The sequence below is a fragment of the Cyphomyrmex costatus genome, unplaced genomic scaffold (genome assembly GCF_001594065.2).
Source record: "Cyphomyrmex costatus isolate MS0001 unplaced genomic scaffold, Ccosl1.0 scaffold23, whole genome shotgun sequence".
Taxonomy (NCBI): Eukaryota; Metazoa; Arthropoda; class Insecta; order Hymenoptera; family Formicidae; genus Cyphomyrmex; species Cyphomyrmex costatus.
The window spans coordinates 356,781-370,483 of NW_017276368.1; the positions used below are offsets into that span (position 1 = coordinate 356,781).

General features: G+C 36.5%; 1 protein-coding gene across 1 annotated transcript in view; it reads right to left on the reverse strand.

The window, feature by feature from the left end:
- The window catches only part of svp (COUP transcription factor 2), a 122,017-nt gene that overhangs the window by 95,826 nt on the left and 12,488 nt on the right, over positions 1 to 13,703 (reverse strand). The window contains exon 2 of the mRNA XM_018539983.1: positions 2,948 to 3,097. Coding sequence (XP_018395485.1) covers positions 2,948 to 3,097 — 150 coding nt within the window. The remainder of the gene's footprint in view (positions 1 to 2,947; positions 3,098 to 13,703) is intronic.

The window sequence follows — 13,703 nt, forward strand, 5'->3', positions numbered from 1 at the left end:
CCCCCCCCCCCTCTCGTTGCTCCGCCACCTTCACTCCTCCTCGTTTCTTCTCTCCTCGCGCGCCTTCAACCCTCTCCCCTCCATCGTCCACGACCTCTCGCCTCTTCTGCCTCCTCCCGTTGCTGCTGTTGCTGTTGCCGTTGCTGCTGCTGCTGCTGCCGCTCCTGCCGTTGGTACCCCCCTTTGCCCTCGTCATCCTCTCCTCCCGCGGCCCTTGGCCCTTCGTACACTTTTCTTTTCTACGCCCTCTTCTTCGTCCTCTACTCCTTCGTCTTCTTCTTCTGCCTCTTTCGTCCTCTTTCTCTACTCTTTTTCTTGTCCCTCTTTCCTTCTCGTGAATCTTTCGTGCGAACGTACATAGCAGAAGACCAGGTGAGTGTACACGGAGTTACGTGCCCCGCGACTCGAATTATTATCAAAGACTGGGGCATCATCGCAGATAATAGGCGGATGTCGCTTTGACAGGGCAGAAAATGCGACGTCTTTTCTGTGCTTCTCGTGTCTACGTTCCTGTGGGAAAAACTGTGCCGCGGACAGAAGAGTTGCCTGCTCTCGTGCGAATAATCATGCGCAAGCTTCTCTTTCGTAAAGTACAACGTGGCTCACGATATTCGAGAATGTGTCTTTAGGAAGTCACGCGCTTTCTGCAATTCGCACACACGAAAGAAATCAGACGAAAATGAAGGACAGCTGTTCCGGTCTCAAGACTTCGATAATTTGTAATGAAAAGTATCAGTGAGAAAATATTTAAGCGACTTAAGGAATTACGATTTTTAAAAATAAAACAAGCTTATGTATTTTTCTTTCTTACAGGGATCACATTACCACGAGAGATTTTGATTGTAGAAATTCTATAGAGACTTTCTAAGATATATTAGTATTAAATTATTAAATTTATATATTCGTAAAAAATAAAAATAATTTCGAAATAGGAAGTCTCATATAGATGCGATCAGTACATAGATTTATTTTAGGAGCATAATGTAAAACAAGATTAAAATGACAATAGCATTCATACTGCATAATATTATTTTATACTGCGTATCTAACACAAAAATTAAAGAAAAAATTGATTAATAGAGTCAAAATGACATCATTAATGGTGCTATAAGTGTTAATATAATTTGCTGTTTTGACTTTACTCTAAAAGTAGGATCAGAATGATGGATAATGGCTTCAATTAATACCTGAGTTGGAAAAAGCTAACAAATCAATTTGACTTCCTGCTTGTAATCGCTATATCTCGTTTTTCTTGGCCTCACAGAATCGTCGATTTCCGTTTGTGTTTCTCGTTGATCAGCCACGCAAGTCGACGCGTGCGGCTGATACGCGTAAAAACGCGTGATTTACCGGATTTACGATCGCGGCGCGAGCACGCTCCGGGGCAGACAGACGGCCACGTCTCGGACGGAAGTGGTTGTACACCTGGGCAGGCCGAGAGAGCCGATGACCAGCGAGAGAGCGCGTTCCTCTTCTCCTCGTGCTCGCGGCAGAACAAGGTCAGATGTTATCGCGCGCGGCGCGAGTAGCCAAGTTCAAGAGCGGAGGAACGTGGAATCACGGGCGGGGATAAGGCGTGGGAACCTTTCCGGTCTTTCCACAGGCTGCAATTAAAAGTTCCTGCCGCGGCAAAGCGCGCCGAAAGCCATGCTTCCAAACATGACGTCCTCAGGTGTAGACATTGCCGAAATAAAACGCGTATATACAATATATTCAGAATCAAGCTAATTTGTGGACCTAATAGTCGCTGATATCTAACATTTGTTTATATAATCAGTAAACTTGTAACAAAAGTAACTGACAACATATGTTTATAGAAATGATCATGGTGTGTGTATATAAATAATAACACGCATGATATATTATTAAATGATAATTATAATTTTTTAAAATTTAAAGTAATGTAATATTGTATTAAATTAAATATTAAAATTATATCGCAATTGAAAATATTCCTCTGAATCTCTCTCATTTTCAGACTTGAAAATATGTTTACTTGTAATTATTGCCCAAAATAAATGATGTGTAATTGTAGACATGTAAATGGTGTCGTGCGTATTATTATATGTAATACGCATAATTCCAGAAATTCCACAGCTCAATCATAATATCAAGAATCAGAAATGGGAGCTCGATTTGTGAACCGTGTGACGGAGAGTTTAACGGGTGATCACAGCAAGTCGCGAATGTATCATCGGATCGTTGACGACGTTTCTCCGACTATTACAATCAAATAAGGAGTTTTCTAATGAATAGTTGTAAATGACATCGTTTCTTGAATCCAAACTATGAAATAACATCGAATTTAACTTAAGTTTTCCTACAATATTTTTAGTTATTTGCTCCAAATTGATCACAAAACAAACGTTTATTTCCAGAAAACAACACGACGAACAGAAATATTTTCGTCACCATGCACTTTGATCTTGATGCGCGTATGGCGTCATATACAAGAAATTGTGCTATTTTCGACATCTATTCAAGATTTATTTCATATATCAGAGAAACATCGTTCGGCCACGACTTTTCGTGTTTTTATTGGAAAAAGCGCGCTACGAAAGATCTCAAGAAAAAAATATCGCAAGCGCCTAATTTTCTATAGTCCATATTTTATCTTTAATATTTTTCATAAATTTAACATTTTTATTTGAATATTTAATATTATTTTAATTTCAATAAAAAAAACAAAAATTTATTTTGAATATATATATTAAAATTTAAAAAGTTATAAATAATGTGTTAAATAGAAAAGTATCTCATTAAAACATTTCTCAATGAACAAACAACTTTATTAATATTTTGAAAGTTTCCTAAAAATTGAAACTTGTAATATTTTTTTTCGAGAATTTCGAGTATTACCGTGAAGACATTTCAGCGATCTCGATGTAATCACCAGTGGAGATCGATCGCTAATAAATTCGTAGAAAGGGTTCAGTACAGTGCATACCTTCCCGGCGCATGCCCATCTTCAGGCACTTTTTCAAGCGACAAAACTGGCACTGGTTTCTATGGTGTTGGTCGATCGGACAATTTCTAGTCCCTCGACACGAGTACGTTAGATTCCGCCTGACACTCCTCTTGAAGAAACTCTTGCATCCTGAAAAAAGAACGAAAATATATTTAAATTCAATTTCGATCGTATTTTTAAACAATTATAAATCTACTTAAAAGTATTGAATAATAGTCTTCCGAATTTTAATACTCGAGACACACTCTTAATGATAAATTTATATGTACGTGAATATTTCTCTTATTCGCTGTTGCGGAACGAATTCTAACTGAAATGTCCTCATTACAAAAAATCTATTTCCTCCTGTAAATTCTCTCTACAGCCAATTTAGATCTTAATACATCAATCGTACTTTCTCCATTAATGTCATGTACGATTAGATATCTCACGACGACTAATCTTCTATAACACAAAAACATTAACTATTTTTCGCCGGTAGTAAAAATATGTTTCCCTATGTTCGCGTTAATTCACGCGTTACAATACATGTGTAATAACGAAAGACAGCACGATCGGCGTTCGATAAAAGATAAGCGATTAGCTACCATGTGCTGAAATCAAGATCCATCCGAGTACGTAGACGGATATATGCAGATTCTTATTGATAGAGCGTGTACGGGCAACCATAAACGTGACGGGACTAATGCTTATGGAACGGCATGGTAAGTTTCTCTTGTTTATTGGATACATCTCTCGGCGCACGTACGTACCACGTAAACGTGCACGTGTGGAACGACAAGATTGCGTAGCGCGATCAGAGGGAACGGGAAGAGGCGAACAGAAAGGCGGATGAGGAGGCTTGGACCGATGATACGTGATTACGCAAATTCTGTAACATGTACGTTGCAACGAGACCGATGCACCTTGAGGTCAACGTAGGGAGCGCGGATCTAAGTTACAGCGGATGCACGATCTGGCACAATGGTGGCCGCACACACGCGCGACGCTTCATATAGACAGATACTTGGCTTGCCTCCTTGTAGGAATGAGGAGCCAGCCGAGTCGAAAGTGCCGACGGACTTGATCACGAAAATCCTATTAGCAGTCGTCCTGCTGAGATCGAGTACTCCGCGCTCTCTCTGCTTCGCGTTATCCCGCGATGCAGGCGATCCGCGAGTTTTCGCAGTATTATTCCGGTTTTATACCCGGATATCACTCCAGAGTTGATGGGATCGATGATCTCGAGAAAAAATTTCACGAAATATAGAATTTAGTAAAATTTTGAAACTACACGAAAAAGGGATTTGGCTAAAATATTTGAAAATTTAGTTCGTTACTTATAGTGCATTATTGTTAAGAAAGAATTGGTTTGAAATCTATCTCTTAAATTAAATAGCAATTTATATTCTTTTTTAATGTGTAATATAAAATTTCCTATCTTTCTTGAACATATATTAATCATTTTACTTCTTCCGTATACAGGTTATCATCTTTTTATTCGTGGAAAACTGCAGACAGTGAAGAGAGGAACGTATACCGCAATAATAATCCTGGCAAGCCGACAGGTCGGCCGTTCTTTGATTGGCGCGTGAATGGTTGTGCACGCGGCTTCCTAATGAGCGGTTAGTTAATTGCTGGTGGTAATAGAGCGGCAGGAGAGAAAGGAGTCCGATAAAGAGCCACTGCCACAGGGTGACGACGCGGTGCGACACAATTCAATTTAATAAACAGCGAGACGAGCAATAATTCCGCGTCGTAAAGGCACGTGGGACACGCACGTGAGCGAGACCAGCGCCGGCCAGCGTGCGCGTGGTACCAGAGGTTAAAAGGTGATCGGGGGGGCCATGCGGCTGATTTTAATTAAAACGGACTCCGCTGGATAGAATACGCGCTCGCACCTGCGTGCAAACATCGGCGAAATGAAATCGGAAGTATCTATAGAAGGAAGATGTTCACATTAACAGGTTTATCTTAATAAAGATGTATTGTATGATAGAAAAGCTACAAAAAGAAGACTGCAAAGATAAGTAAAAATCTTGTATTTATTTAGGAAAAAAAAAGTTAACGATATAGGGGGTATCACATAAATAAATATTTAGATCAGTTGATTATCAGATATTAAATGCATTACAATGTTGTATCGGAAAGAATTCCAGCGATTATAATAGGTACTTGATAATTCCTAATATACGATTAAAATCATTTTCTTGAATTCCAATGAGATGCATAATTAATTAAATTAGATATGCGATTTGCGACCTCTTTATCACAAATTCATGTGAAATTATTTCAACAAGTAGCAATGGAATACGCGTGGACGGAAACTTTAATAGCGTAAAAAAAAAAAAACGCGCGCATTTCGTAAGGATTATGTATACTTTGCTAGAGGATCGAACTTTAGGTGTAGCGAAATCAACTATTACGATCGATGGCACGGCCTGTATACAGATAAATAGTTAGCGCAGCTAAGTCGGCAATTTATATCGCAACAGAACGCCCGCTGCGCACGAACTTTCGAATCGAGATAAAGAAGTGGTTTTGCCCGCTGCGGTCTATAAGTCAATCGCGAATTTACTGATATTCTCATTCTCTCATGCGCAAGAATCCTCTCCGCGAAGGTATCCGCCTTGTCGTCGAAATAGAGGACACGATATTGGTAAAACACGAACAAGTCGCTGTGATCTATAAAGAATAAATCATCGGGATGTGTCTTTCAGCGTGATCGATTATATCGATTATATAAATATTTCATGCAATTATTAATAATTAAAATGAAATTTTAATAAATTATTGAAAAAAGAATCAAGTATTTCATAAATTCAAGTTAATTATTTCAACGTTAATAATAATGATAATAATATAAAGTATTGATAAGGTACGATTTAGGATTTAGGCGAGCGATATATGCATCTCTTTCCTATATCTTGATGTATGTAATTAAGTTCATATTTTTAATTATATTTGAAAATCTTTTAATCCCTGTACAGAGTACAAAGGTACCCACTTTACGTTTTAATATACATATAATGCGCAAAATTATGATTGTAATGAAGATTAAAGTTATTATCGCGACTTTTAAACTAACGATCGCGACTCCGGCTTCTCCTCTTCGATGCTAAATGAGAAAATAAGCTCACCAAAGAGAGATCAAAGACGATTCATGCTCGTACTAAATCTACAAGCCCTTTTCGTCTTTAAAGCTTAAGCTCCTTGGCGCTCAACGTCGTCGTTGTCGCTGCCGTTAGTCCTGTCGTTGCCAATGTCGTTGTCGTCGGTACTGGCAAAAAAACGAAGAACGGACAGGGGGGAAAAAAAGAAGACGGAAAAAGAGCCGGGTCGCCATAACTACAAATTGCATCGTTACACGCAAATTACGCGATTATTCTGTGCGAGCCAACCACCGAGCGGACCATACAGTATATGTGAGCTCTGTGGTAGCGCGAGAGTAACGAGAGAAAGGGACGTGGAGAGAGAGCAAGAAACACCAAGCGAATACAACGAAGACGAGAGAAGAGGAAGAAAGGGAGAGAAAGAGAGAAAGGCTGCGAGCACGCGCGCACAGCACACACAACTATCGTTTATACTTTCAGATTGCAGCTTGCGAGCTCGCCGCGAGCTCAAATTGCTCGCGTCATTGAATTTTCATTGCTCGGGCTATGGCACGACGCGTTCCGAGTGCCAACTCTCGACAGGACAGATCCTCGCGATCATCGATATAGAGAGAACCGGCGAATATCCCTTCGTTTCTTAATCCTTTCGAACGGAACGATGTCGTACGGCATCGCTCTCTCCACGGCGAATCAAAGTACATTATTTGGATATCTAAGATATATACCATTGCCTTTCGGAGAGAACCGCTGTTTAAAAAGCAACTTAAAATTTTAATTTAATGACGCTCTGTAACAAAATAAATTATTCCAAAAATTACATTCTACAGTATGCTGTAATATTTCTAGTATTCTATATAAAGTTATATAATAGTATCGAAAATTTTCAGTTGCAAAATTCAAAATCATTTCTTTGCCTCTTTTTTCTTTGGTTCCTTAGCCTAAGTTGCGATTTAGTTTCAGGCATCTATACTTAATAAATTCTTAATAAATGCGATGTTCTGTAGTAAGAAAATCTTATAAGAGAAAACGTAAGACATGAGGAAACAAAGATCGAACCAAGATTAATGTCTGTATTTATATAGTCAGGCCTTATATTTAAGGCTTCCTTAAATTTATCTTTAGATGCTCGACGAAAAGCATCTAAAGATGAACTTAAGGAAGCCTTAAATATTAGGCCTCACTGTGAATACGGGCATAAGTCACTGAAATATTCGATTCTCTTAATTAAGGTCCCGTTTGTGACGAAAGAGTGAGCACGGCGTTTACGGTTTATTAACATTGCGTAGACAGCGCAAAAAGATGCCGCCTGGAGGGTCTTCAGAGGCCAGATTGGTTTATTGCCGCGCCTAATGAGAAGTTGATTTAGTTTTAATAGGTCGCGTTGCCAGTCGCCACGGTAATTACGTCGCAGAACCGACGCGATGTCATCCTCGTTGACGCGTGAACTGCAGCGATTGATCGATTCGCACTTCGCCGTGACGCGCGCTATTATCCTCGATGTGCGTGAAGAACCCGAAGAAAAGTTAGCGACATTAAAACTTAAGGAGCATTGAGAAAGAAAACTGCACGAAACTTAGATGGAAATGAAGTAACAAATCAATTACAGTGTTGCAAGTATCCAATAATAATATGTGTGTCAATATTAAGTAAATATAACTGTTGTATTTATATTTTTTTTTACAAATAAAATTATATTTATATAAAAAGCAAAATGAAATCTTCTAAAATAAAACCGCGCGTAATTAGATTTTGATTATTTTTCCTTTGTTTACGTTGTGTATTTTTAGTTGCTTTTTAAACGTAATTGTATATATATTTTTTAATTAAAATAAATTAGTTTTTATTTGTATATAATATGCTCGATAAATATTCATAAGCAGGTTAATTTAGTCAATACTAGTCAATGCGATAAAAAGAGGATAAAATATGTTAGACAACTCGACATTGCATCTCAATAAGAAGTAAGCGACTCATATGAGAAGATCGCGAGAAAATAACTATGCTCGCGAAGAAGCGAGTAAAAAGGATCCAGGAATGTGCGCCAGTCGGAAAAGGGAATCTGAGAATGGAATGTAGTGAAACACGTAGGGAGAGAGTGATGAGGAAATATTAACTCCTCAAGCTTCTTTTTAATCTGTTCTTAAACAAATTACGACATTTAGTTTTGTTTATTTGTAATATATTATATATTTTGAGAGTCTAAAATATTTTGTTTGACAATATTCGAACTTTATGAAGATCGATTTGATACAAGCAACACAACTTTCACTAAAAGGAATTAAGTACGTATATAAAAAATTATAAAAACGTTCAAGTCAAATATCAATTTCATTTTGTTGTTTCAACTCTACAAATTTTTTAATTTTAAATGAAAACTTCGTTTTCTAATATTTCTTATTTAAGTTAAAGTACAGAATACATTAGTTACAGAAGATTATTCACGCACTAAATTTTACGAAGGCTTTGCAAAGCAGCAATTTCCGAAAAAGATGTCTATCTTGCTAATCATAATCGTACGAAGTAAGCATTATAATTGTGACAACAAACCATCAGGTGTTCCGTGCACGTTTTTCTTGCAACAAGCATTTCCGCTTGTCATTATGCGTACACAGTTGCTTAGTAATCCCGAAGACGTCGCGCGACTCAACGTTTCGGAAGATCATCATTAACGATCTTTTAAACGCTTTAATTAAGGATCCATCATTCGCGCGCGATGAGTCACACGAAAATTCGCGATTTTTCCTGAAAAATTGCAAGGCACAGTTAACGTAGAGTCATCGGCGATGAGACACGAGTCGAACGGAGCATGATACGCGATTATGCCAAAGAGAATTGACTGATCGTGACTCATAATTGCACTGTCGCGATGCCGTGACTTTGCAAAACACTTTGATATTCGTAGACTTTGAACATTGTGAATGTGATAAGTTTTTTCAAGTTGCTGATGAAAAGAGCAACGATATAAATTTGTTAGAAATTTAAAGTACTATAATATGTACTTTATCTTTTTTGAGGCATTTTAATAATAGAAATAATCTTTTTTATTATGTAATATTATATGATATAATATATTCACACACTCACACACAAATCTATACTTAAAATTCCAAATTTTAATTCAAAGAGCTAAATTCTTAATTGCTTTAAAAATTTTTAATACATACATTATTTATATATACATAAATAATATTTATAAAAATAATAAAAAATAACATTAAAAAATTAAAAATTATTGTAAATAAAAAGACATTGCAAAAATAAGTTGCATTAAAACTTACATAAGAATAGAGGAATAGCCATAAGTATTTACAATAAACATATCTGGAGATGTTGTATGACTACTGACCATTGTATTTATTTTTATAATTATGTGTTCTGTTTTGCCTCACAGTATACCGATTAATTAATTCACATTACATAACTTCATACTACTATACGTGCTATCTCAAAAAATGCGGAAATAATTCGTTATTATTTCATTGCTGAGTATGATAAAAATAATAACAAGTAATTTTCACGTTTACTTCGTAATTACTCAGTTAGACGTGTTTGATCAAAATGCAGAAACTAATTCAAGTGACATATACTAATTAAGCGGTATAATTCTAGATGTAAAAGAAGTAAATCACACAGCATCGATCAAATAAGCCTCACACAAGCGATAGATAATAATTACAGGTAATGATCGAAGAATCGTCAACGTTGATCGACAGATAAAGACTGCAAGTTACGTTTCGTTTCGATTTTTTTTTGTTGCACGAGATGAAGCGCTAATCGCGTTGATATCGCCGACGAAAGCTCAGTTGAATCGATCGCGAGGGATTCTCGTTTGCGATGCTCGCGACGTGAGTCACGACGTTTGAAACGAGCGACTTTGTGGCGAATAATGACGGTAATTATAATAATAAGACCGACAAGATATGCAAGCGGTGGTATTAAGGCCAAGGGATAACGATAGCGGACCATGCTCTTCTACATTATAACTGCTGCATCACGAGCTTCCCTTCATTACGATCTCGTTTCGCATGCTACGTTCTTAATTATTTGTCCTTGGGAGGTAGAAGGCGATAGAATGAATTAGCAAACGTTTTCGGTTTTCCTTTCGTGTGTGCGCGTGTGTGTTGCATAAATCTATCAGCAAAACGTCATTTATACATGATAAGTGATGGGCTTTAAATAATAAATTTATAAAATTTGTATTAAATATAGTAAGACTGGATTTCGTTCTACCTTTCGATAAACTTCAGTTTATTCTCTGACTTTCTTACACTCTTAATCTCGTACTCTTTTATTCTCCTTTGTATATCCATTGGATAAATTATTAAGTATTAACCAAAGATGGAACAATCGATCCTAATTCATTACAAATAATAAGTGTATTCCTTCTATTAAGATAATGACATTTTTCTAAGAAGAAAGAATGTAAAATAAATTGTATTATATCTTTCTATTATTGATTAATACATTAAAGCAATAGGTCTACATCAATTGCATATTTTATTTGGAGCGAAATTAATAATACTTCGATCTTGCTTCACTATATTATATATTTCATGTCCGTATAATCTATTAATTTACTTTCTATTATAAATTTTTAATTTAGTTAAGGAAGACTTAATGAAGTCGTAATGTCCCTACATTATTTATTTGTTAAAAGATTAGTATTAATATTCTTTGAAATTGATTTTTTAATAAATTAGTTTTTATGTATTTTGTGTGTGTGACCTAATTATTTGCTCATAGCTGATCTTTGCTCCATTACTTTTTATTGCTTTGCAAATTTGAGTTTGGAAATCGATATTATTTCATTATATTAGTCCTACATAAAAATTCATGCAAAATTAAAAATATTAAAAATATACATCTTAATTAAAGATAAATATTGACGTCTAAAAAATAAGAAGATATACTTAATCATATATCTAATCTTAAAAAAATATTGAATTATCCGACAATGTTTTTTTAATCAGTTACTATCTATACCGCTTTTACCAAAATAACATTTTTTATAATCTCTCTGATTTTTTAACAGTGAGAGCGAAGTTACTGTGTAGGAAGAGAATTCGCGCCCGATTCGGTCAGTAACGTTTCGACTCGGTCGCGTAAAATTAACGACATTGTTATAATTAATTAGCCCAGCCAGACCGACGCGACGGCGGAGCGGAGGCTAGATAGCGGCGGTGTGCGAGAGCGCGGGGTTCGTTAGCGGGATAATTGGTCACAGAGGATGCGTCCAGGTAAGTCGCGCCTTGGTAATTCTATGCCCGGCGCGTATATATACACGTATATGTATACAGACACGGTGCCGTGTCCGACGTCCTGGCGATGTAAGACCTTGCCGCCGGTGTACGCTCTTAGGAACAACCAGAGCCTACCCAAGACACGGCACATTGCATCTCGTTCCCGAGCAGAAGGAAATATAACTTATCTACCGCGCGCTCTTTATTTCTTTCCCCTTATAAATTTACTTCGAAAATTTTATTTATATTTTCTCTCTATGAACAGATAAATCATAAGCGGTACGTGTATATTAATTTTCATATCTCGAAAATTTCTAAATAATTGAATCGTTATATGTGTATTTCTATTATTACATATAGGTATATATATTTTACGCCTCTTTTTAAATGAAACTTTAATCGTACCACTTTCACATTTTGCTCGATCTCATTTCCTGAAATCACTTTTTATTGACGCAGATTACTAGTTACCGTGATCTTCCGATTTTGATGTATTTAGAGATAAGTCCTTTACAATTTGTTTGATAGCGCGACGTAGTTATAAGAATTACGAAATAGGTAAAGGAAATGGACTGATGGAAATTAGCGCGCAATTATTTCGCAAAGAGACTTTATCGTAACTAACGATTACATTAAAGATAGGAAATAAACGACGTACGATTCGGCTAATCTATTAGCCAACATCACAATTAGTACAAATATACGAAAATTAAGGCTTGATTCATATTAAGGCTTAATATATCTTGAGCACTTTTCTGTATTTATACGTTAGCTGATGATGGCTAAAAAATAATCAAAATACATTTATACATCGTTTATTTTGTATCTCTAACGTGATCGTTAATTATAATAAAGTTTCTTTACGAAATAATTACACATGCTGTACGCCAACTTCCATTAGCCCATTTCCATTATTTTATAATTTGTATTTCTCGAGAATCTTATTTATCCTTTTTTAACCTTTGTAGTTATAAGAAGTTGTGTTCGTCGAGAGGAGCTACGACTGCCTTTGTGCATCTTCTCGACGAATTGCCGCTTTTACCTATAACCTCAATTCTTGAGACTGTAATGATCGAGAAATACATGTCCGGATTCTCGTCTGAAAAGAGATAAAACGTTGTTCGACGATATCGAGCAGCGCGCGTAGTTACCGATTAGAAAGTCCGACTCTCGTGGATACGCTGCCTCGGTTAAGATAGTGTTTAGCGGGCATCTTAGCGAGATCAAACGGCACGTCGCGCCGTGAATCGTCGTGATTCAGACTCGCCTTGTGTTCCAGAACGTTACCTCGATTGCGGAGCGAATATCATATATGTATACTCTACTTTCGTTTCATACATAACGCCTTCGAAATAATCGCGGCATGCGATGTGTTCTTATTCACGTCTGGTTATAAATACTCGTATACAATCACTTATGAGTATCAAAATGCGTCTAAATATCTAGAAATAGAAGCATAATCTTATATCTAGATAATTATTAATAATTATTGACAGTTCAAAAAGCATATAATTGAAGATTTCAGAAAATAAGTAGACTGAGTCTGTATAATTTACAACGATAAAACGTAAAAAAATGTTTAAGACATTCAAAGTTGAGAAATTATTATTCGTTTTTCTTATTTCATTTTACCGACATCGGCTCACTTAATATTTCTTTAGAAATTAGCAACTTGATTGAACATTTAATAAGACAGAATGAATTGCAATATGTCCAACTAATCCTTTTACAAAGAGAATTCTATCATTTATTCTACCGTCATTTTGAATATAAAGGTATCAGAAAATGCAGAAAGTGTTCATCATTGTTCCAGTTTATCTCTTCAATGAAATCATTTATTTCTTCAGCAGTTGCAGTCTTTTTTCGATGTTATATCTTTTACAAGAGTATCAGAGAGAGATCATATCATAATTTGTAATGATTACGTCAATCGAAATGCCAGAGGCCTATAACGAAGCCGCTTGTTATTTCATTTTCGCGAAACACGAAGTCACCGCGGAAATGTATGCCTCAGGTAAAAACGAGATTAATAAAGATTAGTAAAGTCGGAATAATGTAGTTTGATCTCGTTAGAACGATTAGCGCACGAGTCGCTCCGGCTTCTTCCTTCCGCGCATCGTTCCAGACGTAAGTCCGTAAGTAAGCGTAAGACTCGCTTAAGGTGCAGGGGAATGAGAGATCGCGAAGAAGAGAGGAAGCCCTTCGCGGTTCCTCAAACCGTCTCACCGGAATCAAATTTCCACTATAAAGAGAACAGTGAAACTTTTCGATGTATTTATAAATGTAGAATTCAATATTGAAAGGAAGAGAGAATTAATGTACTTTAAGACGCATCTCACTACGCACATATTAAAAAGTGCTATAATATTTTATACGTGCCCCTCTCCCCCCCCCCCCCCGTTT